This window comes from Schistocerca americana, chromosome 2, assembly GCF_021461395.2.
Source record: "Schistocerca americana isolate TAMUIC-IGC-003095 chromosome 2, iqSchAmer2.1, whole genome shotgun sequence".
In the NCBI taxonomy this organism is placed as follows: domain Eukaryota; kingdom Metazoa; phylum Arthropoda; class Insecta; order Orthoptera; family Acrididae; genus Schistocerca; species Schistocerca americana.
Window position 1 is genome coordinate 733885993 of NC_060120.1, and position 26647 is coordinate 733912639.

At 38.7% G+C, this 26647-nt stretch overlaps 1 protein-coding gene across 1 annotated transcript in view; it reads left to right on the plus strand.

Annotated features, from left to right (window-relative positions):
• Positions 1-26647, plus strand: part of LOC124594764 (regulating synaptic membrane exocytosis protein 2) — a 1241912-nt gene that overhangs the window by 744652 nt on the left and 470613 nt on the right. Inside the window, exon 16 of the mRNA XM_047133151.1 lies at positions 11270-11465. Coding sequence (XP_046989107.1) covers positions 11270-11465 — 196 coding nt within the window. The remainder of the gene's footprint in view (positions 1-11269; positions 11466-26647) is intronic.

Sequence of the window (26647 nt, forward strand, 5' to 3'; positions counted from 1 at the left end):
GTTTGTGTGTCTATCGACCTGCCAGCGCTTTCGTTCGGTAAGTCACCTCATCTTTGTTTTTATATATAATTTTTCCCACGTGGAATGTTTCCTTCTATTATATTGAGAACATTCTGTAATATATTTATCCCTTCCTGTCAAACTTGCTACTCTTTCATCATCGTTTTTTTGCTCTATGCTGCTTTGTGTTCATGGATACTGTTTATAATGTCCTCAATATAATAAAAAAGTATTGCACCATTCAGAAATGAAGCTGCCATTCCTTATAACTGTCATGTTCTTCCCATCTGAGTTTCATCCTCTTCACTCTAATTTAGAACTGTGCTTTGTCGGTTTTGATGTGGTCTAAACCCATAAACTGTATGGAAATTAATTAACTGTGACAGTTTTATTCAGTGATTATATATTCATAGGATATGAATTATACATTAATCACTTCTGACTTTATGAATCAGAAAACTTGCTGGAATATGTTTTTTGGTACAAAAGCTATTTGAGAAATTTAAATTATGTATTCTAAAGATTGTGACTGTTCTTGGACTAAAGTGATGATTTCATATGCATTAATGCAACAGTTGACATTTATAGTATGTCATGAGAAGTTCGAATAACTGTTGATGTGATCTTCAGTCTGAAGACTGGTTCGATGCAGCTCTCCATTACTGCTCTATCCTGTGCAAACCTCTTCATCTCTGAATAACTGCTGCAACCCGTATCCATTTGAACTTACTGCATTCATCTCTTGGTCTCTCTCTACAATTTTTACCACCCACAGTTCTCTCGATTACTAAACTGTCAATTCCTCGATACCTGGGATGTGTGCTATCAACTAATGTGCAATAAATTTATTTTCCCTCCAATTTCATTATATTCCTCTTAATTGATTACCCAATCTACCCACCTAATCTTCAACATTCTTCTGTAGCACCACATTTTGAAAGAATCTATTGTATTCTTGTCTGAGCTGTTTATCCTCCGCAATTAACTTCCACATTGCTCTTCGCTTCAGATAAGGACTTTCTGAAAAGGCTGCCAAACATCCAATACTAACAAAATATCTCTTTTTGTTGCTTTGCCTGTTTATATTTTATATCATCTCTACTTTGGCCATCATTAATTATTTTGTCACCCAAACAGCAAAACTCTTAGCGTGTCATTTCCTAGTTTAATCTGTTCAGTGTTGCCTGATTTAACTCCGCTACATTGTATTACCCATGTTTTACTCTTTTTGATTTTTCATCTAAGAACATCTTTCTAAGACATTATCCAGTCCTTTCCACTGGTCTTACAAGTCCCTTGCCATCTCTAGAATTACAGTGACATCAACAAATCTCAGAGTTTTTATTTCTTTTCGCTGAACTTTGACTACATTACATTACTTTTGTTTTACTGTTTCTGATGTTCATCTTACAACCTCTTTCAAGATATTATCCAGTCTGTTCAACTACTCTTCCAAGTTCCTTTCTGTCTCTAAAATTACAATGAGATAAGCAAACCTCAAAGCTTTCATTCCTTCTCCCTGAAATTCATTCTTCTTTAGGTGTGAGACATTTTGCCTGCCTCATATATGTAGTACAGAAGGTGGATACATTTTGTCACTGCTAGTTTGCCTAAGGATCTCAGTAATTCTGAGCAAATGGCTTCTACTCCAGAGGTCTTATTTTGACTTAGATATTTCAGTATTCTGACAAATTCTTTTCACAGTATCATATCTTCCATCTTATCTTCATTTACTTCCTCTTCCCTTTCTATAATATTGCCTTCGAGTTCACTTCCCTTGTATAGCCCTTTGTGTATTCCTTCTACATTTCAGCTTTCGCTTCTTTGCTTAGTAAAGGCTTTCTGCCTGAGCACTTGATATTCATACAGCTCAGCTGCTTCTCTTTTTTACAAAGATCTGTTCAACTTTCCTATGTGCAGCATTTATCTTCACCCTATTTATATATGTTTCTACACCTTGCATTTTTCCTCTAGCCATTCCTGCTTAGCCATTTTGTTTTTTTCTGTGAATCTCATTTTTTTAGACATCTGTATTCCTTTTCACCCATTTCATTTGCTGCAATTTTGTATATTCTCCTTTCATCATTTGAATTCAGTATCTCCTGTCTATCCAAGGATTTCTACTAGGCCTTGTCTTTTTACTTATTTGATCCTTTGCTGCCTTCACTATTTTATTTTTCAAAGCTATCCACTCATCCTTTATTATGCTCCCTGTTTCAAGCATTCATTGCCTCATGCTCTCTTTGAAAGTGTCAAAAACCACTGGTTCTATCGATTTCTCCAGCCACATCTCATTAATGTCCTACCTTTCTGGAGTTTCTACAGTTTTAGTCTACACTTCATAAACACTAAATAATGGTCAGTGTCCATATCTGCCCCTGGAAACATTTTGCTGTTCCAAACCCGATTGTGAAATTTCTGTGATACCATTATATAAGTTATCTGAAACCTCCTGGTGTCTCCAGTTCTTGTCCATGTATTCACCTTCTGTCATGATTCTTAAAACAAATGTTTGCAATGATTAAATTGTCTCAGTGCAAAATTCTACCAGGTGGTTTCCCAATTTTTGGTCATCTCCCACAGACCATATTTTCCTATTATTTTTCATTCTCTTCCTTTTCCTATCATCAAATTCTAGTACAATATCACAGTAAAATTTTTTTCTCTCTTTTCTAATTTATTTTTAACTCATTGTTGATTTTTTCAATCTATTTGATATCTACGGATCCAACAGGCATATGAATTTATACTACCATGGTGGGTGCTGGCTTCTTGTCTGCTGGCTGTGATATTGTGTCACTATGCTGCTCATAGTACTTTACCCCTATTGCTGTTTTCTTATTCATTATTCTATGTACTTTTGCATTATCCATATTTTATTTTGTATTTATATTAGTGTACTCATCTGGACACAAGTGCAGTTTATCCTACTGCCAGATTTTACTAATTTCCATTATATCTAACTTCAAACTATCCACTTCCCTCTTTAAATTCTCTAACATACCTATCCAATTAAGGGATTTAACATTCCATGCTCTGATCCATAGAATTCCAGTTTTAGTTTTCCCGATAACAGCATCCTCCTCAGTAGCTCGTGCATAGTAATCTAGATGGAGGGCTATTTTACCCAAGAGGATACCATCACCATTAAGCCATACAATAAAGCTGCATGTCTTGGGAAAAATAATGGCTGTAGTTTCCCATTCCTTTCAAGCATTTCATAATACCAACATATCAAGTCCATGTTGGCTAATGTTTCAAGGCCAGATCAGTCAACATCCAGACTGTTGCTCCTGCAAATTCTGAAAACGTTCCTGCTGCTCTTCAGGAACCACATATTTGTCTGGCCTCTTGATAGACATCCCTCCATTGTTGTTGCACCTGTGGTACAGCTATCAGTTTCACCACCACCTTAGCGGGTCTATAAATTATTCATATAATTTTGAAACACATCCCAATTGATTTTTGAATATTTTTTAACACATTCTAAGATGATTTCTGAATGAATAATAAATTGATTTTTCGATGTGTGCATAGTGTATGTGATGTTCTGCCAGGGGAATACCCTTCGCATCTAGAAACAAAAAACTTTCCTGCAGGCAAAAGGGGACAGAGCTCTAGAAGTTGAGCCGAATGAACCTGAATGAATGAATGCCAATTGCTGTAATGAATGAATGCCAATTGCTGTTTGTGTATGTGGTTTGATTGGATGTACAAATAATCAGTGTTGTTATAATTATTAGCGAAATCCATAGATTCAGATTACAGAGTGGAAATAAATTACTAACAGGAATAACATGTAAGATAGATTACATATTATATTCTCGGTGTATCCAAGAAAATTTTTGCCAGATCTCTTCGGCACCAGTTGTGCAGTGCCCAGTTGGCAGCCATTTTAAGTTCTTTTGTTGGAATAGCATGGTTAACACGATGTATGAACATGTAATAACACCTAACTGGAGAATAAATGCGGGATAAGTGTACCTGTGATTCTGGCAGGGTTAATGAAGTTAACTGGAGAATAAGTTTTGACAATGGCAGGAATAGCTCAAAATTAGTGATGACAAGAGTGTTTGTTGGAACGAGAAATGAGAAGAATTGGGGATATAACACAAATTATATGGAAGAATATGACGATTCCAAATTTATATAAAAGTTTTGTACTACTACTTTTTGATCTCATGCTTGAGAAATTGAATCGTATGTATGAAATGTGAAACTATTTCCTAATGTAAAACTTTTTGCTTGTAGTAGGCTTAATAGGCATTTGATATTGGTACTTTGTGAATTATGTTTTTTGTGTTATTTATGTAAGTGAGGTACATAAAAATGAGCATTTGCACCAAAGCAGTCTTGCTTACTAGGCATGTGTTACAATTGCTTCAATATTAGAAAGGCGTGTTTCATTGTATCTGGCAGACAGTGACAAAATAGTCGCAATAAAATCAAGAAACCACACCAGTCTTGGGTACTATTTGTGTTAACAGCTTTTTCAGTGTTAGACAACATTTTGTTTTTTCATGTAGCAAAACATTTGACAAACCTTGATGAGGTAATAAATTCTTTCATAAATACAAAAGCAGGTCATGTAAAGCTGTTGCAAGATTAGAGAGAAAAGAGTGCTGGGGCCTAAGGATTGAAGAAATGTATACTGTCTTGCTTGTCTCTTGTCTTTATTGGTTTTATGTTTCCTATATTTGATTTTAGGTCAAACAAAAGAGAAAATTATAAGCTAATAGGCAACAAAGAGTGCATATTTTCTGCAGGTCACAGATAATCCCACCCAATATTAACTATGAGTTTTTTTTAAGGGGGTTAGGATGTCAAACTGGCCAACTGGGAGTAGGAGAGGTACCATAGGCAGGGTGTATACGACCCGGGACAACCGGGAAATGCGGGAAAAACCCGGGAATTTTTCGGAATTCCGGGAATTTTTCATTGATTTAGCTTTGAGTTAATTTTTTGTAATTTTGACTGCAGAATTGATTCTCTAGCAAAGAATGTTATTGTAGCCTGCTACTGGATATAAATATAAACGAGAGGGAAAAAAAATAACTTTAGTGGCAAAGGAAATGTGCAATTTACGACAACAAAACACCGTGCACGCACAAGCGTCTACAGATAGCAAAAATATGTCAAAGGCCGTAGGGCGCAGACTGTAATTCTTCGTAACAATAAACTGCTTGCTGTGAGCGTGACGTCACAACTGTTCACATCAGGTTCGTTTGACCAGTTGCCAGCGGTCTGTTGCGCATGCGCATTTGACTCGCGTATAAGCAGTACCTTCTCCCGCTTCCCGCTACTTGAAGTTTGGCTGTTAGCTGTATCGGTAGTAGCAGCAAGCAACCAGATGCGAACCAGAAAAATTTTTCTCGCGCGCCCTAGCTGCCAGATTCGCGCTTGCACAGAGTTGTCCGAGTTGTAGTGGGGAGGGTGTTAGTCTCCACGTGACCCATGTTTACGTTAAGTGATTTCGCTGCTTCTCTTCGTGTATAGCTCCCACGCCAAATGAACACAAAACGGATTTCTGTGGCCGGGAGCTATCAAGTGAATTAAAATACATTCACATAATTACGGAGGGCAAACATATATTATTAATTTCAGTTTTCTGATTTTCTTTTCTTTCCAAGTTAGTAGCAGCCAAGCATTAATTGCCTTGCAGAAGAATGAAGTTATTTTTGCAAGTTTGCTAAAGAAATTCCGCGGAGGCAATCAATTTATTTGAAACGAAGTGTTTCATTCTACAGTATTGGCTAGTTCCAACTGTTCGCTGAATTTCAAGTGCACGTTATCATCTTCTGCCATGTATGGCATTATGCCATAATAAAGAACCAAACATGGGATCGTAGAGTACTGGTACTCCAAGAACATTTACATCCCAAAAACCGCACTGAGAAGCTTTCTATCAGATGGGACCTACTTCATTGTGAATCTGGAAAAAGCCAATTTGCACTTCAAGCCGAATTATGCATTTTAGTATGGTTTACGAAATTTCGATGCTTTTTGGGGTATCCTCTGATGCCCTGTTTCTTTTATGATGTAATGTAAGCTCTCTTAGTGCTTTATACACACGAACATGCGGGCTTACTACACCACTGCAGTTGCACACGCACGATTATGCGTTTTCTGGCGCTCTCTAGCAACTGATAAATCGAACCTATTTCTAACAGTATTGCGAACGGTGGTTAGAAAAGTGTTACTTTCAAAGTAAATTTCTTTTTACGCAAGATGAATTATGTTACCTGTGAGAAAGTGGGATGGATATCTAAATCACAGAGCGTTCGAAACTGAACAGTTTGAGGACCAGCCACTTACAAGAATTTCGAGCCGAGGCATTTATGCCACACTTTTAAATTTACTGGCACATTTGTGTGATGTATCTTAAAGTATAACACACGAAAAAAAGATCAATATTACATATGAAAGCTTAGCTTCTATTGTAGCGTGTTAATCTTAGAGACCAATATTACATGTGAAAGCTCAGCTTTTCTTGTAGATATACGGTACTGTGTACATTAATGTAAACCGTTAACTTTTCCTCTTGTGTGTTCGCGCTATGTAACCAGTAATCTTGCTATTGTCTGACTATAACACGTGTCCTATGCTCTGAATAGCTGCTGTCATCGGCTGGCGAGATCTCGTGACTTGAGATGACTCGTTTACGAAAGGACATCGCAACCTCGGTTGCAAGGCTCCGGAAACTAACGCGCTGTGTTTGGTGCAATTCGAATTTATACTTTCTTAATACGAAAATATGCACCATATATGTTGCTGCAAATCAATGCTCCGTCTTTTCCTTTTTTTTCGGGAAGTTCTAGGCGATTATATAAGACGTTAACCATTCAAAGGATTGATAAGTTTTGCAGTTCCGAGGGAAAATCTACGGAAAATCTACTGTCACTTTGCACAGAAAAAGTGTATTTTCGCCCGGGAAAAAGCATATTTTTTAGACGGGATATCCGGGAATAATACGGGAATTTTTTTCCTTGCCCAGGTATACACCCTGCATAGGACATTTTAATTTCCACTGTTCCGCATATAGATTAGGTGGCTTCCATTACAAAATATCCACTTTTGAATGAAGGGGGGGAAGGGTCAGCTGCTGTTCTACACAGCCAATGATACAATGGTGGACGGAAGATATGTCTGGAAGGAGAGACATTGATATTCACTGTTTTCAAAGGAGGAGGAACAGCTGTATTCTCAGGACCCAGCAAAACCACAACCTCAGAAATCACAACATATTCAGCAGAAACAGCCAAATATTTGCAACAATGAAGCTATAAATTTCACAGCTGCCCTGTCAAGGACGATGATGACGATGATTATTAAAAGTAGCGATACAACAGATGGCAGTCTAAGTTAACTAAAGAAGCAGTGAAAATAAAAATTAATGTAAAGAGTTTGTCCTTTTTTATTTTATTTCTCCTTGTTGTTGTTGTTGTTGTTGTTGTTGTTGTGGTCTTCAGTCCAGAGATTGGTTTGATACAGCTCTCCATGCTACTCTATCCTGTGCAAGGTTCTTCATTTCCCAGTACCTACTGCAACCTACATCCATCTCAATCTGTTTAGTGTATTCATCTCTTTGTCTCCATCTACGAGTTTTACCCTCCATGCTGCCCTCCACTACTAAATTGGTGATTCCTTGGTGCCTCAGAATACGCCCTAGCAACTGATCCCTTCTTCTAGTCAAGTTGTGCCACAAATTTCTCTTCTCTCCAATTCTATTCAATACCTCCTCAATAGTTATGTGATCTACCCATCTAATCTTCAGCATTCTTCATTCTTCTGTAGCACCACATTTCAAAAGCTTCTATTTTCTTCTTGTCTAAACTATTTATCGTCCGTGTTTCACTTCCATACATGGCTACACTCCATACAAATACTTTCAGAAATAACTTCCTGACACTTAAATCTATACTCGATGTTAACAAATTTTTCTTCCTCAGAAATGCTTTCCTTGCCATTGCCAGTCTACATTTTATATCCTCCCTACTTCGACCATCATAAGTTATTTTGCTCCCCAAATAGCAAAACTCATTTATTACTTTAAGCATCTCATTTCCTAATCTAAGTCCTGCAGCATCACCCGATTTAATTCACCTACATTCCATTATTCTTGTTTTGCCTTTGTTGATGTTCATCTTATATTCTTCTTTCAAGACACTGTCCATTCCGTTCAGCTGCTCTTGCAGGTCTTTTGCTGTCTTTGACAGAATTACAATGTCATCAGCGAACCTCAAAGTTTTTATTTCTTTTCCACGGATTTTACTTCCAACTTCAAATTTTTCTTTTGTTTCTTTTACTGCTTGCTCAATATACAGATTGAATAACATCGGGGATAGGCTACAACCCTGTCTCACTCCCTTCCCAACCAATGCTTCCCTTTCGTGCCCCTCGACTCTTATAACTGCCATCTGCTTGCTGTACAAATTGTAAATAGCCTTTCGCTCCCTGTATTTTACCCCTGCCACCTTCAGAATTTGAAAGAGAGTATTCCATTCAACATTGTCAAAGCCTTTCTCTAAGTCTACAAATGCTAGAAATGTAGGTTTGCCTTTCCTTAATCTATTTTCTAAGATAAGTCATAGGGTCAGTATTGCCTCACATGTTCCAACATTTCTATGGAATCTAATCTGATCATCCCCAAAGTCAGCTTCTACCAGTTTTTCCATTTGTCTGTAAATAATTTGTGTCAGTATTTTGCAGCCATGGCTTATTAAACTGATGGTTTGGTAATTTTCACATCTGTCAACACCTGCTTTCTTTGGGATTGGAATTATTATATTTTTCTTGAAGTCTGAGGTCATTTCGCCTGTCGCATACATCTTGCTCATCAGATGGTAGAGTTTTGTTAGGCCTGGCTCTCCCAAGGCTGTCAGTAGTTCTAATGGAATCTTGTCTACTCCTGGGGCTTTGTTTTGACTTAAGTCTTTCAGTGCTCTGTCAAAATCTTCACGCAGTATCATATCTCCTATTTCATCTTCATCTACATTCTCTTCCATTTCTATAATATTGTCCTCAAGAACATCACCCTTGCATAGACCCTCTATACACTCCTTCCACCTTTTTGCTTTCCCTTCTTTGCTTAGAACTGGGTTTCCATCTGAGCTCTTGCTATTCATACAGGTCGTTCTCTTTTCCCCAAAGGTCTCTTTAATTCTCCTGTAGGCAGTATCTATCTTAGCCCTAGTGATATATGCCTCTACATCCGTACATTTGTCCTCTAGCCATCCCTGCTTAGCCATTTTGCACTTCCTGTCGATATCATTTTTGAGACATTTGTATTCCTTTTTGCCTGCTTCATTTACTGCATTTTTATATTTTCTCGTTTCATCAATTAAATTCAATATGTCTTCTGTTATCCAAGAATTTCTATTAGCTCTCATCTTTTTACCTACTTGATCCTCTACTACCTTCACTATTTCGTCTCTCAAAGCTGCCCATCCTTCTTCTACTGTATTTCTTTCCCCCATTCTTGTCAATCGTTCCCTAATACTCTCCCTGAAGCTGTCTACAACCTGTGGTTGTTTCTCCTTGTATTATCAAAATGTAGAAATTAATAAATGGCACAAGTGTAGAATAGGTTTATGTTAACTGTTTAGGCAGAGAAAGTTTGTAATTTTGATTAGTCAGAATATGTCAAAAGATAAATATGGTTGCTGTTTCCATGTGCCTCTCCCCCTCCACCTCTCTCTCTCTCTCTCTCTCTCTCTCTCTCTCTCTCTCTCTCACTCACTCTGGTGACTACATATTCTCAAAAAAATTGAAAGTATTGATATATCCACAATGAGTTTTAATTTGTGGTAAAACAAAAAAAAAATTGCACTAGAGTTTGCAAATGGAATAAAGTTCACCACATCATTAAAAATCTGACTGTTGCTTTTGATGTACGTTATGTGAATGATGTAAGTAGTTACAAGGGGCTTAAACATTATGAAGGTGGTCATGAACTGCTGAAGATGAAGAGTGGCTTTGCTGTCCCAGTAAGTCAAACTCTGATAACAATTTCATAAAAGTGAAGAAAATGTTTATTCACAGTCATCATATCAGTATCATGGAGGTTGTTGATGATGTTAGCATATCATTTGTTTCATGCAAAGAAATTTTTTAAAGTGTTTTGCACATTAAATGTGTCACCAACACTTGTTCTGAAATTGTTACGTTTAAACTAAAACAGAGCTGAATAAATATTGCTCATGAGCTGATGAATTGAAAGTATTAATGGGCCATGGGTGGTGATGGAACACAGATGTATGGGTATGATGAAGATAAGCTGTCAAAAGCAAATCTTCCTGAGGAGCTAATGTTGAAAGTAAACTGACATTTCAATGAAATTTGAAGTTTGTGCATACTACACTCTTTGATTTAAATGGTATTGTATACCAGATGTTCTTGTCACCAGGTTTTAAAATTTATAAAAATTGTTATTTGGGTGTTCTGTGTCATTTGCATCAAACAATACAATAAAATATTCAAATTGATGGTGAAACAACTCGCCCAAGTTGCAGCGCAAATTACTAATTTTTCATGAATCTTCAAACAAAAACAGCACTCTCTATTAGACATGATATGCTATGATTACTTCTTTTTCTGAAGTTGAAAATAATAATGAAAGAATGATGTTTTGCTGACATAGAATAAATAAACACGAAATCACTACAGGAGTCAAATTCCACAGCAAAAATTACATTCTAGAAACAGTTTGAGGATTCTAAAATGTGTTAGCAAGAATGTTTTCATTCTCATGGGGGATACTGTCAGGTTACAAGTATAATATGACTTAACATATAAAAAAATATTGAAAAACAAATTCCACTTTTGGAGGTGATATAGATTTTAATTACATAGTTAATTTTATGTTTGACAGATCATTTACTTATTTTTTATTGAAATGTTTTAGAACACATTTGGTTGACAGTGAGAATAGAATAGTACAACTTGTTGGCAATCACATATGGTGCCCACTACTGCAGGGAAGCTATGTGCAGATATTCATGGAATGAATAATAATTAGTCATTTTGTTGACAAACGGACAATTTCAGTTTACATAATTTTTAAAATGATAATTTCATTTCAGTAAATGAATAAATGAATTTTTTTGAATAAAGCATCATAATTGGTTTGTAGGTGATAGTGAGTTTCCTAGTTTGAATTGCAGCTATCTGTCTTCCATGTTTTCCCATTTTATTGTAATGGTTCATTAATAGAAGTATTTTTAGTTTTGCTTGACTACCTTTTTTGTCACAAATGCATTTAATTTTGTAGGATGGGATCATCATTACACTGGACTTAGTGACAGTGATTTACCACGAAGTACAATGCCACCATCCAGAATGCATCGGTCACCAGACAAAGATATAATGGGTGACTTTGGTGATAGCGATATTGAGAGTGTTGTGAGTGTGACAAGCAGTGCCTTCTCAACCCAATCTGAGCGACCGCGTGGCTCCAGGGGTCTCAGGTATGTATTTGATATGAGTAGGACTTTTTATTAAAATGGCAATCGTGATCATACCATAATTTACAGTCTCGGTCCTCACACATTTGGCATATTATGTTTGTTCTCCATGTAGTGCCATTAGTTACAGTAAGTATTGCAATTGGCTTATAGCATGATGGAGTGGCAAGAAAGTTGGTAACTTGTGTGAGGAATGAAATCTTTGGTAGAATTATTTATGATGAAGATGAGTGTGCATAGGAATGTCCTGCTTTTCTTGCAACTTTTTAGAGAAACCTATAAATTGGAGGGTAAAATCTGTAATCCCTGTTTAATATAGACAGTGCACTGCAAATCTCTTCAGGTGCAAGCAAATGACCATTCACTCTGAAACTGTGTGTATCCCATGTGAAGTGCATAGACTTTCTACAAATGGTTTATAAAATTATATAAATAAATAGATTTCTACCCACCATATAGAGGAGATATTGAGTTGCAGACAGGCACATGAAAAAGACTTCTAAACATATGAGTTTTCAGACAAAAGGCTTTCTTATAAAGTAAACAACACGCACACACACACACATTCACACAAGCACAACTGACACGCACATGACCACTGTCTCTGGCCACTGAGGCCAGACTGGAAGGAGCTGCACATAATGGGAGAAGGAATCTGGACAGTGGGTGTAAGGAGGAGGCTGGGACAGAGAGGAGGAGGGTTAGCAAGGTAAGGATGGAGAAAATAAAGTACTGCTTATGGGATGATGTAGGGCCATGGAGGAACAGGTTATAGCAGCTATGTGCAGTTGGTAGGTCAGATTGGAGGGGGGAGGGAGAAGTAGCAGATGAGAAAGAAAGAAAGAAGCAGAGGAGGGGGAAAAAGAGAGAGAGACATGTGGGTGTGTTAGTGGACTAGAACGATGTATAGTGCTGGACTGGGAGCTGGGAAGGAATTAACAATGAGCATTACATGCCACTTTACAGCAAAAAACAATGACCATTACATGCCACTCTGCAGCAAAAACCAATCATACAATTTTATCTTTCTTCCACATTACAGACATAATAGTAATTCAGTGCCAGCACTTTTATGTTCCAAATGAGCATTTATTCTATTTTTAAATGGTTTACTTGTTCTCAACTCTTGCCTGAATGGCTGAGCAACGGCAAACATTTATCTCTATTTTTATGTAGGCCACTGATTTTACTTCAGATTCTTTTATGGTTATAACATGGCACATGTATCTACAACTGGCCCTTTATGATACTAAAGTGATTCTGATTTTCCTTCAGTTCAAACAAATAACTTTACATTATTTTAACTGCTAATGATACTAGCTTATGCACTGAAGAGCCAAAGAAACTGGTACACCTACCTAATATCGTGTAGGACTCCCACGAGCATGCAGAAGTGCCGCAACATGATGTGGCATGGACGTAACTAATGTCTGAAGTAGTGCTGGAGGGATCTGACGCCATGAATCCTGCAGGGCTGTCCATAAATCTGTAAGAGTATGAGGGGGTGGAGATTCCTTCTGAAGAGCACGTTGCAAAGCATCACAGATATGCTCAATAATGTTCATGTCTGGGTAGTTTGGTGACCAGCAGAAGTGTTTAAATTTAGAAAAGTGTTCCTGGAGCCACTCTGTAGCAATTCTGGACACATGGGGTGTCATTTTGTCCTGCTGGAATTGCCCAAGTCCATCGGAATGCACAATGTACATGAATGGATGCAGGTGATCAGACAGGATGCTTATGTACGTGTTACCTATCAGAGTTGTATCAAGATGCATTGGGGGTACCATATCACTCCAACTGTACACGCTCCACACCATTACAGAGACTCCACCAGCTTGAACAGTCCCCTGCTGACATGCAGGGCCCACAGATTCATGAGATTGTCTCCATACCCGTACACGTTCATCCACTCAATACAATTTGAAATGAGAATCGCCTGACCAGGCAACACGTTTCCAGTCATCAACAGTCCAATGTTGGTGTTGATGGGCCCAGGTGAGGTGCAAAGCTTTGTGTCCTCCAGTCACCAGGGGTACATGAGTGGACCTTCAGCTCTGAAAGCCCACATTGATGATGTTTTGTTGAATGGTTTGCACACTGACACTTGTCCGTGTCCCAGCATTGAAAACTGCAGCAATTTGCAGAAGGGTTGCACTTCTATCATGTTGAATGATTCTCTTCAGTCATCATTGGTTCCATTCTTGCAGGATCTTTTTCGAACCACAGCAATGTTGGAGATCCGATGTTGCACCAGATTTCTGATATTCATTGTGCACTCGTGAAATGGTCATACGGGAAAATCCCCAGTGCATCACTACTTCAGAGATGCTGTGTCCTATTGCTCATGCGCTGATTGTAACACCACATTCAAACTCACTTAAATCTTTGCAACCTGCCGTTGTAGCAGCAGTAGGTGATCTAAGAATTGTGCCAGGCACTTTTTGTCTTATATAGGTGTTGCCTACTGCAGTGCTGTATTCTCCTTTTACGTATGTCTGTATTTGAATATGCATGCCTATACCAGTTTCTTTGGCACTTCAGTGTACATTGTTTGACTTTTGATGTCATCAAGCTGAAAAAGATTCTGTAGTTATTTGTACAGATTTCATTATTGTTCATTTCAAACAGGCTAAATATTTTTCATCAAATTTCTACTGAAATAGCATTAGACATCTGCCTCCACACTCACATATTCTATCAGTGTGCTTCAGTAAACAAAATTCTAATTATTAGCACACAGTAAATCTCAATTACTGGCATTTATGTTCACCAATACACAACATGATAATTTTTGAAATAAATATTTTAGATATATTTGAAATTTAAAATAGCAGGAAATGATTGTGTTTTCTTATTTCTCATAGATGACACAATAAAATAAAATCTTCCATACTCTCTCTCCTACCATTCATCATATGAACATGTTTTTTCCTGCATACAAAAATATGCTACACAAAAATCAGAATCTTCTGCAAGCTGACTTAAACCTCAATTCATTGACTTCCACTGTCATGAAAGATTGACCAGTGTAATATATTTATCAGCAGCTTAATTCCAATACTTCCAATGTGAATTTACTTCGCTGGATCTAGTAATCATGACTACTTGGTGCAGCATGTATGGATGGTAGAAACATTGCTCCTTAGCACTGACAACTGGCTGCAGAAGGTATAGTATGGAAACATTAAGAAAATTCAAAATTTGCTATAGAGGTTGACTAAGATGCTTTTGGTGATTATGTGAGTTTTGATGTTGTACATGGGTGTGTGAAGCAGATTAAGTTACTCAATACTTATTTCCATTATGAGCTACTATTCTTAAGTCTGCTGACCCCCATCAAAGTAACATTTCAGAACAGATTTGAACCATAAAGTGGTACAAAACCCTACACAGAATAAAACCTAGAACAGAACCTTAGATTCAGGGACAGAATCTTTTACTGAAACAATATGTGAAGGAATGCACCAGAAAGAAAAATATGGAAACACTCCATGGGGAAGGCACTACTTGCTACATAGTGTGTTCACCAAAGAGCAGCAAACTCTCTACCTATTCACTTTATTCATTTTCCATAATGTTTTCAGTTTCATTAACAAAGTGGATGTTTCCCAAATTAAAAAAAAAACTTCAGGAAGGGGTGGGTAAAATTTCAAATGTTTACAAACATGATGTATTTGTCCAAAATTAATTCTCTTTTTAAGCCAAATATTTCATTAGATCATGGATGAAATAGTTCATAAACATTGTATGAGCAGTTATGATTACCTTTAAAGGGTCATGGTACACACATTTATTATCTTTTCATTTACCCTACTGTGAACATTTTTTTAATGACTCACTTATGTTGAAACTGGTTGGTTGTACATTTTTTCATGCCTGTTTTTCCTTTCCAGAGCATGTTTCTTCATCATTTCTTGAACTATTTCACTTAAGATGGGAAATTCAGTTTGTTATGTTGGTAGGTCTTCCCCAGACCTTAGTTCATAAGTAGCAAATCCAGTAAACACATTCCACAGGTTGTTGATAACATTTTCAAAATTTTACATATGACTCCCCCAAGCAGTGTGTTTTATTGTAATGTGTTCTGCATAATGTATTGATGCCTTTCATGATTGTTTGATTCATATTCTCTTGGGAAAAATATGTGTAAATTTTTATTACATTAATTTTCTACATACCTATGTTGCTGTTGCGGTCTTCAGTCTGAAGACTGGTTTGATGCAGCACTCCATGCTGCTCTATCATGTATGAGGCTCTTCATGTCTGAATAACTGCTGCAACCTACATCCCCTTGAATCTACTTACTATATCCATCTCTTCATTGCCCTCTGTGATTTTAGCTCTCACACTTCCCTAAAGTACTAAATTAGTGATCCCTTGATGTCTCAGAATGTGTCCTATCAACTGATACTTTCTTGTGGTTTAGTGGATCACCAGATTTTTTGTCTCTCCAATTCCATTCAGTATCTCCTCATTAGTTATGTGATCAACCCATCTAATCTTCAACATTCTTCTATAGCACCACATTTCGACAGCTTTTATTATCTTTTTGTCTTAATTACTTATAATCTATGTTTCATGTTGTAAATAGCCTTTCACTCCCCATATTTTACCCCTGCTACCTTCAGAATTTCAAAGAGAGTATTCCAATCAACATGGTCAAAAGCTGTCTCCAAGTCTGCATACGCTATAAATGTAGGTTTGTGTTTCCTTATCTTCTAAGCTAATTCATAGGGTCAGTGTTGCCTCACTTTTTCCTACACTTCTCTGGAATCAAAACTGATTTCCCAAGGTGGGCTTCTATGATTATTCCATTCTTCTGTAAAGAATTCATGTTAATATTATGCAACCATGAGTTGTTAAACTTGTGGTTTGGTTTTTTCACACTTTTCAGCAACTGCTTTCTTTGGCATTAGAATTACTACATTCTTTTTGAAGTCTGAGGATATTTCATCTGTCTCATACATCTTGCACACCAGATGGAAGAGTTTTGTCATGGCTGGCTCTCCCATGGCTATCAGGAGTTCTGGCAGAATATCATCTACACTGGGGCCTTGTTTTGACCTAGATCTTTCAGAGATCTGTCAAATTCTTTGGAGTATCATGTCTCCCATCTCATGTTCATTGACATCCACTTCCCTTTCTATAATAGTACCTTCAAGTTCATCTCCCTTGTATAGGCCCTCTTCACACTTTTTTCACCTTTCAGGTTTATCTTCTTTGCTTAGGACTGGTTTTCCACCTCAGCTCTTGATATTCGTACAGCTGCTTCTCTTCTCACCAAAGGCTTCTTTAATGTTCTTGTAGGTGGTCTCTATCTTTTCAATAGTGGAATATGCTTCTAAATCCTTACATTTGTCCTCAAGCCATTCCTGCTTAGCCAATTTGCACTTCCTGTTAATCTCAGTTTTTATACATCTGTATTCCCTTTGGCCTGCTTCATTTGCTGCAATTTTTAATTTTCTTCTTTTATCAGTTAAGTTCAATATCTCTTGTGTTATCCAATGATTTCTACTAGGCCTTGTCTTTTTATCTATTCGGTCCTCTGCTACCTTCACTTTCTCATCTCGTAAACCTATCCATTTGTCTTCTACTGTATTCCTTTCGCCTGTTCTAGTCAACTGTTGCCTAATGCTTCCTTTCAAACTCTCAACAACCTCTGATTCTTTCAACTTATCCAGGTCCCATCTCTGCAATTTCCGACTTTTTCAATTTCTTCAGTTTAAAAGTTCATAACCAATAAATTGTGGTTCAAGTCCATATCTGCACCTGAAAATGTCTTACAATTTAAAATCTGGTTCCTAAATCTCTGCCATACCGTTAGATAATCAATCTGAAACTTTAAAGTGTCTCCAGACCTCTTCCTCTTCTTTTATGATTCTTAAACCTAGCGATAGCCATGATTAAATTATGCTCTATGCAAATTTCTGCCAGGTGGCTTGCTCTTTCATTCCTTTCTCCCAGTCCATATTCACCTATTATTTTGTCATCTATTTCTTTTCCTAGTATTGAATTCCAGTCCCACATCACAGTTAAATTTTCATCTTCCGTGACCATCTGATTAATTTCTATTATCTCACCATACATTTATTCAATCTCTTCATCATCTGCAGAGCTAGCTGGCTTATAAACTTGTACTAGTGTGTTAGGCATGGGCCTCGTGTCTACATTACCTACAATAATGCTTTCACTGTACTGTTCGTAGTAGTATACCATCATTCCTATGTTTTTATTAATTATTAAATACACTCTTGCAATGCCCATATCTCATTTTGTATTTTTAACCCTGTATTCACCTGACCAGGAGACCAGTTCCTCCTACCACCAAACTTCACTAATTTTCACAATATCTAACTTCAAGCTATCCATTTCAGTACCTGCCCAATTTAGGTATCCAACATTCCATGCTCCGATCCATAGAATGCATGTTTTGTTTCTTCTGATGATGACATCCTCCTGAATAGTCCCCACCTGGAGATCTGAATGGATTACTAATTTTACCTTTGGAATATTGTACCCAAGAGGATGCCATCATCATTTAACCATACAATAGAGCTGTATGCCCTCAGGAAAAATTACTGCTGTAATTTTCCCTCACTTTCAGCCATTTGCAGTACCAGCACAAGAAAGCCATTTTGGTTGATGTTACAAAGTCACATTGATCAGTCCTGCAGACTGTTGCCCTTGAACCTACTGAAAAGGCTGTGCCCTCACATTTTTGTCTGCCCTCTCAACAGATACCCCTCCACTGTGGTTGTAATTACAGTTGGTCTTGTGTATTGCTGAGGCATGCAAGCCACCCTGCTAATGGCAAGGTCCATGGTTCACTGATATCCCTATACATTGCATAATTCTTTCAGAAATAAATTGATTCCCATTGTTTGACAAAAGTGACTTTGGTAAGCCCACATTGTGAAATTAATCAGTTTCTAGTTTTTATGCAATAGTTCTAGTGTTGGCCATCTTGATAGGGTACAGTTTTATACATTTTGAAAAAGTATACAGAACTACAAAAGTATGTTTACAATGGTCCCAGCAAATTCATTGTGATTAATCATTTTGGGACACTAGGAAAGACTGAATTCATTAATCCTTTTGATGGTACTGTTGTGCTCTTTACACTTTTCCATCTATTACATATAGCCAATCTTTTCTTTACTCTTCTCTGTTAGTTGTTGAATATTACAATTTCCTGAATTTCGGCCACAGTTCTTCTAGCTCTATAATAACCACAGCTGTCATGTAGGTAATGAACCAGTGTATCCAAATGTTGCTCAGGGAAATACAAGTTCCACTTTCATTTATGCAGAGTCTATCCTCTGAACAATAAACCCTTGTTTACTATATAATACTGTTTTGCCTTTACAATGTCATATGAATTCGAACATTGTTTCATTAATTTCAGATTTAGATCTTCATGTTGTTTCCTTCTTGTGTACTTGCAAATCTATGTCTACATCTACATTCTGCAAAGCACCATAAGGTGCATGACAGAGGGTGCATCCCATTGTACCAGTTATTAGGGTTTCTTCCTGTTCGGTTCATGTAAGGAGCACAGGAAGAATGATTGTTTGAACGCCTCTGTGTGTGCAGTAATTATTCTAAACTTCTCCTCACTATCCATATGTGAGCAATACATTGGGGGTTGTAGTATATCCCTAGAGTAATCATTTAAAGTCTTTCTTGGGATAGTTTATGTCCATCTTCGTGAGTCTGCCAGTTGAGTTCCTTCAGTATCTCTGTAATACTCTCCCATGGATTAAACAAGCCCATGACCATTCATGCTGCCCTTCTCTGTATACATTCAATATCCCCTGTTAGTCTTACGTGGTACTGATCTCACACACTCGAGCAATATTCTAGAACCAGTCACACGACTGATCTTTAAACAATCTCCTGTGTAGACTGATTGCACTTCCCAATATTCTGGCATTAAACTGAAGTGTATCACCTGCTTTACACCCAACTGAACCTATGGGATCATTCCATTTCATATCCTTACAAAGTATTACACCCAGATATTTGTGTGAGTTGGCCAGTTCCAACAGTGACTCATTGATATTATAGTCATTGGATAATGCATCTTTTGGTTTTGTGAAGTGCAAAATTTTATATTTCTGAAAAATCAGAGTAAGTTGTCAATCTCTGTACCACGTTGAAATCTTATCAAGATCTGACTGAATATTTATGTAGTTTCTCTCAGATAGTACTTCATTATAGATAACTGCATCATCTGCAAAAAGCCTGATTTTACTATTAATGTTGTCTGCAAGGTCATTAATATACAACATGAAACGCAAGGATCCCAACACACTTCCCTGGGGAACGCTCAAAGTTATGTCTACATCTGATGATGACTCTCCATCCAAGACAACACTACTGTGTCCTCCCTACTAAAGAGTTCTGAGTCCAGTTTCAAATTTCACTTGATACCCCATATGATCATACTTTTGTCAATAAGCTTAGGTGCAGTTCTGAGTCAAATACTTTTCAGAAATCAAGAAACACTTCATCTGCCTGGTTGCCTTGACCCAAAGTTTTCAGTGTGTCACGTGAGAAAAGTACGAGTTGAGTTTCACATGTGCGATGTTTTCGAAATCCATCTGGTTGGCATTGAGGAGATCATTCTGTTCAAAATACCTCATTATATTTGAGCTCAGAATATGTTCTAAGATTGTACAACAAATTGATGTCAAGAATATTGGACGGTAGTTTTGTGGGTCGCTTCTAGTACCCTTCTTATAGATGCGTGTGACCTGCACCTTTTCCAAGAACTAGGCATGGTTTCTTGTTGGAGGGTTCTATGATAGATTATAGTTAGGAGAGGGGCTAACTCTGCCATGAACTCAGTATAGAATCTGAGAGGGATTCCATTGTGTCTTGGATCTTTGTTAAATTGTAATGATTTCAGCTATTTCTCAACACCACTGACAGTGATACTTATTTCTTTCATCTTTTCAGTGGTATGAGGCTTAAATTAGGGTGTTCTCCTGGGTTTCCCTTTATAAAGGAATGGTTGAAAATTGTGTTAAGCATATCAGTTTTGCTTTGGTATCCTCAGTTTCAGTTCCCGTCTCATTCACTGGGGATTGTTCACTAACTCTGGTGCCACTAAAGCATATATACGAACAGAAATTCTTCACATTAATGAAATGTCATTTCACAATATACTGTTATGGTAGTCATTAAAGGCATCACACATTTCTCTCTTGATAACCAAACACATTTCATTCAGCATCTCTTTATAGCCCTACACTTTGTTTGTACCTATTATGCAGTAATCTCTGTTTCCTTAGAAGTTTCTCTACAGTGACTATATACCATGGAAGTTCCCTCCCATTATGAACTGTTCTGCTGGGCACATATCTATCCAGTGCATTGTCAACTATTCTTTTAAACTTGAGCCATAGTTCCTGTACATGCTCCTGCTCTGTGCTGAAAGTTTCATATTTCTCATTGAGGTATGGCACTACTGATTTTGTATCTAGTTTGCTAAATATATATATCTTTCTGATTGTTTTAGTTTTCCTTTGTACTCTGGTAATAATTGTTGCCAGAACCTTGTCATAGTCATTGATACCAGTTTCAATGTGGACATCCTCACAGAGGACAGGTCTGTTTGTTGCCATTAAATCAAATATATTTCCATTATGAGGTGGTTTTCAGAGAAGGCATTATTAAAGTTTAACAGGATGTCTTATCACACCCTCATTTTATACCCATCACTGATACTGAGTCTTCCCCAAACAGTGTCAAGTACAGCTTCAATTTCTATCTCAGTGGATTTGGGTTTATTGTGTCCTGCAACAAATACACCACCTCCATTTCCCATTTCCTGTCCTTTTGGTATACACTTAAATCTTCCCCCAAAATCTCACTGCTATCAATTTCAGGTTTCAATCAGCTTTCTTTACCTTGTGTTATGTGAGCTTCATTGTTTTTCATGAACACTTGAAAGTCTGGCACTTTGTTGTGTATTTTTGGCAGTTTACCATTAGGATTTTAATACTATTGCCTATGGGAGGCATTCCATTTGATCTTAAACTGATACCTCCTGTGTTTCGTACATCTATTGTTATCTAGATTGGGTGGAGCCTCACCTTAAAAAAAAAAAAAAAAAAAGCCCTTGTGTGTACCCCACTCACAGTCAGCTACCTGAGTAGCAGTCTCTGATGTGCAGTGCACACCTGACCTATTTAGGGGGACCCCACAGTTCTCAACACTTTGGCTCAAGTCCAGGAAGTCGAAGCCTAGTGTGTCACACAACCTTAAAAAAGTCTCTGCTTCAGTCCTTCCACTAGACTCAGAAACAAAGGACCACAATCAGTTTTGGGGACAACGCTGCAAATTATGAGCTTCATTGAAGCTCCAAGCATAAGACTGGTCTTGTCAACCTTATCTGCCAGTCACTGGAATAGCGCAAAAATGATCTCGGACCCCACACAACAAGCATCATTGGTTTTGACGTGTGCCACAATCTGCAGCTGCCTGCACCCTGTTCCCTCAGTGGCTGCCAGAATGGCCTTTTCAACATGTTCAATGAGGTCCCCAGGTATACACACTGAGTGCACCTGGTGTCCTTTCCTGTCCTTGCTGCCATTTCACTAAGGGGTTCCATAATTTGCCATATGTTTGAACTACCAGCGATTAATAGACCCCTACTCTTTTGTGTTTGCCTCCTCCTGACACCAGACAAAACAGGTTAAGTGAGTCCCACTGCCTGTGTTTCAGTTTCAGTGAAAGGCAGTACCTCAAACTTGTGGGTTAGGTGGATTGGTACAACAGCCTGAGATCTCTCTGGTCCCCATCCACCCTGTGCAAGATGCCAAGCCCCACCACTGACACACTGTTTGGAATCAAGTGGACAGGTAATGACAGATCCTTTACATTCTGGGGAGGAAACAGGATCAATGGCATGGGATAGTACTTGAGATACCTCTGGTATAGGTATCAGAGGTACACGACTCTCTGGAACTCTTCCAACACACTGATTTGCAGCAGCTGCCAATCATTTGATGTAGTCAGGATGATTTCTAGCTGCTTGTGTATGTCAACCAACTGTCCCATGTTTGAGAAATGCATTCACAGTGGGGCTGCATTTTGGCTGATGCAGTTAATATACAACAAATGCAGGTAGCATACAGGGCTACTCCTCTTTAAAGGAAAACTAGATATAACACAATATGTTAGTTAGAAGATCTCCTGTAGTAACTAAATCACAAATGCTGATTTGGCACAAATTGCTCATAGATTATGCAAAGTACAGTGGCAGCTTCTGAAAATTCTCAAAAATGAATGTTTATTTCCAATGATGCACAATGAAATTCAGGAATGATGTATACTTTGGTTGAACTGTGAACCACAAACACTGGTTTGCTAAGAATTAAATTACATATCCAAAATGCTTGTACTGCTAACTTAAGAAAATATAGTTTTTTAAGAGTCTGAAAATTCTAAAACTACCCTATTTCCCACACAATTGTACAATTAAATTGGAGAAATATTGTTGTGAATGAGAATAGGCATACTGTTCTCAACAATTTTTAAAGAACAGGATTTAGTTTAAGCCTACAATTGACAATAACAGTACTAGTATCTCTTGCAAATGTGTCAGCATCTCTATACATCAGACAGCTAGTACAGGTGCAGAGCATTTACAGTGCACAAGTGACATCTTAAACAAAGGAAGCTTGACAAGTTGGCCATAGCTGAGCATTGCCTGGAAAATGGACACAAAATACAGTTGAAAAACATGAGAGTCTTGTCTAATGCATCAACATACTGGGATTCTGTTATAAAAGGCACTTTCTGATTGGTGCCAGAGGATGCAGTCTTGGCTGCCACCTACTGGCAGGTACTCCATATCAGCGACCTCAGTAGTCATTAGACATTGTGAGAGAGAAGAATGTGGTGCTCCGTGGAACTCATGGACTTCAAACGTGGTCAGGTGATTGGGTGTCACTTGTGTCATACATCTGTACCCAAGATTTCCACACTCATAAACATCCCTGGGTCCACTGTTTCCAATGTGATAGTGAAGTGGAAATGTGAAGGGACACGTACAGCACAAAAACGTACAAGCCAACCTCATCTGTTGACTGACAGAAACCGCCGACAGTTGAAGAGAAGCATAATGTGTAATAGGCAGACATCTATCGAGACCATCACACAGGAATTCCAAACTGCATCAGGATCCACTGCAAGTACTATGACAGTTAGGCGGGAGGTGAGGAAGCTTGGATTTCATGGTTGAATGGCTGCTCATAAGCCACACATCCTGCTGGTAAATGCCAAATGATGCCTCCCTTGATGTAAGGAGTGTAAACATTGGATGATTGCACAGTGAAAAAATGTTGTGTGGAGTGACGAATCAGGGTACACAATGTGCAATCCAATGGCAGGGTGTGGGTATGGTGAATGCCCAGTGAACGTCATCTGTCAGCGTGTGTAGTGCCAACAATAAAATTCAGAGGTGGTGGTGTTATGGTGTGGTTGTGATTTTCATAAAGGGGGCTTGACACGGATGTTTTAAGCACTTTCTTGCTTCCCACTGTTGAAGAGCAATTCGCAGACAGCGATTGCATCTTTCAACAAGATTGAACACCTGTTCATAATGCACAGCCTGTGGCAGAGTGGTTACATGACAATAAAAACCCTGTAATGGACTGGTCTGCACGGAGTCCTGACCTGAATCCTACAGAACACCTATGGGATGTTTTGGAATGCCGACTTCGGGCCAGGCCTCACTAGCCGACATTGATACCTCTCCTTAGTGCTACACTCCGTGAAGAATGCACTGCCATTCCCCAAAAAACCTCCCAGCGTGTGATTGAATGTATGCCTGTGAGAGTGGAAGATCTCTTCAAGGCTAAGGGTGGGCCAACACCATATTGAGTTTCAGCATTGCTCGAAAAGCTCTTGACTAATTTACTTCAAATTTTTAGAGGGTACTTTAAAAAATGTTTGGGGGAACATAGGCTACACATTTTTAAATATATATGCTATGTTCATGTACATATACCTGTACATTATATAGATGGGAAAACTTGTTAGCAAAGAAATATTGTTAGGAGAATTCTCCAAAAGTTCTTTATTGGTTTACTTCCAATTTTTATATGATCCTCTAATAAATGTTCAGACAGACATAGATACATATTTTAATATATATGGTATATAAATATATACTACATAAAGGGGAAATGCAGTTAGCAATAAACTCAAAATATTCCTGACTGCTGTACTAATAAACATTGAGACAAACACAGGCTATATATTTTTAAATATATATAACAAATAAATATATATCCATCTATCTATACTTACTGTATAAGACAAGTCATTGATTAATGTTGTTATCAAAAATGTCAAAAAATACTTGACCAGTTTACATCAAATTTTTCACGACAGTGAAAATGTGTATGTTGTATAAATACACTCCTGGAAATTGAAATAAGAACACCGTGAATTCATTGTCCCAGGAAGGGGAAACTTTATTGACACGTTCCTGGGGTCAGATACATCACATGATCACACTGACAGAACCACAGGCACATAGACACAGGCAACAGAGCATGCACAATGTCGGCACTAGTACAGTGTATATCCACCTTTCGCAGCAATGCAGGCTGCTATTCTCCCTTGGAGACGATCGTAGAGATGCTGGATGTAGTCCTGTGGAACGGCTTGCCATGCCATTTCCACCTGGCACCTCAGTTGGACCAGCGTTCGTGCTGGACGTGCAGACCGCGTGAGACGACGCTTCATCCAGTCCCAAACATGCTCAATGGGGGACAGATCCGGAGATCTTGCTGGCCAGGGTAGTTGACATACACCTTCTAGAGCACGTTGGGTGGCACGGGATACATGCGGACGTGCATTGTCCTGTTGGAACAGCAAGTTCCCTTGCCGGTCTAGGAATGGTAGAACGATGGGTTCGATGACGGTTAGGATGTACCGTGCACTATTCAGTGTCCCCTCGACGATCACCAGTGGTGTACGGCCAGTGTAGGAGATCGCTCCCCACACCATGATGCCGGGTGTTGGCCCTGTGTGCCTCGGTCGTATGCAGTCCTGATTGTGGCGCTCACCTGCACAGCGCCAAACACGCATACGACCATCATTGGCACCAAGGCAGAAGCGACTCTCATCGCTGAAGACGACACGTCTCCATTCGTCCCTCCATTCACGCCTGTCGCGACACCACTGGAGGCGGGCTGCACGATGTTGGGGCGTGAGCGGAAGACGGCCTAACGGTGTAACCCAGCTTCGTGGAGACGGTTGCGAATGGTCCTCGTCGATACCCCAGGAGCAACAGTGTCCCTAATTTGCTGGGAAGTGGCGGTGCGGTCCCCTACGGCACTGCGTAGGATCCTACGGTCTTGGCGTGCATCCGTGCGTCGCTGCGGTCCGGTCCCAGGTCGACGGGCACGTGCACCTTCCGCCGACCACTGGCGACAACATCGATGTACTGTGGAGACCTCATGCCCCACGTGTTGAACAATTTGGCGGTACGTCCACCCGGCCTCCCGCATGCCCACTATACGCCCTCGCTCGAAGTCCGTCAACTGCACATACGGTTCATGTCCACGCTGTCGCGGCATGCTACCAGTGTTAAAGACTGCGATGGAGCTCCGTATGCCACGGCAAACTGGCTGACACTGACGGCGGCGGTGCACAAATGCTGCGCAGCTAGCGCCATTCGACGGCCAACACCACGGTTCCTGGTGTGTCCGCTGTGCCGTGTGTGTGATCATTGCTTGTACAGCCCTCTCGCAGTGTCCGGAGCAAGTATGGTGGGTCTGACACACCGGTGTCAATGTGTTCTTTTTTCCATTTCCAGGAGTGTATATACCAAACACATCAAGGATAAATGTTGTTAGCAAAAATCTTGAGATGTTCTGTACTGATTTACTTCAGATTTTTACACAATACTCTAATGAATGCTCTGACAGATGTAGGCCATGTTCTTTTTTTATATAAAGAGGAAACATTGTTACGAAAAGTCTCAAAAACTTCTTGATCAATTTAGTTCAGATTTTTGCATCATATTCTAACGTATTTTTGGATGGGCATAGGCTACATATTTCTCTAATATATGTGGCACATACTAGTGTCTATAATACATAAAGGGGAAACATTCTTAGCAAAAAGCTCATAAATTTCATGACAGATTTATTTCATATTTT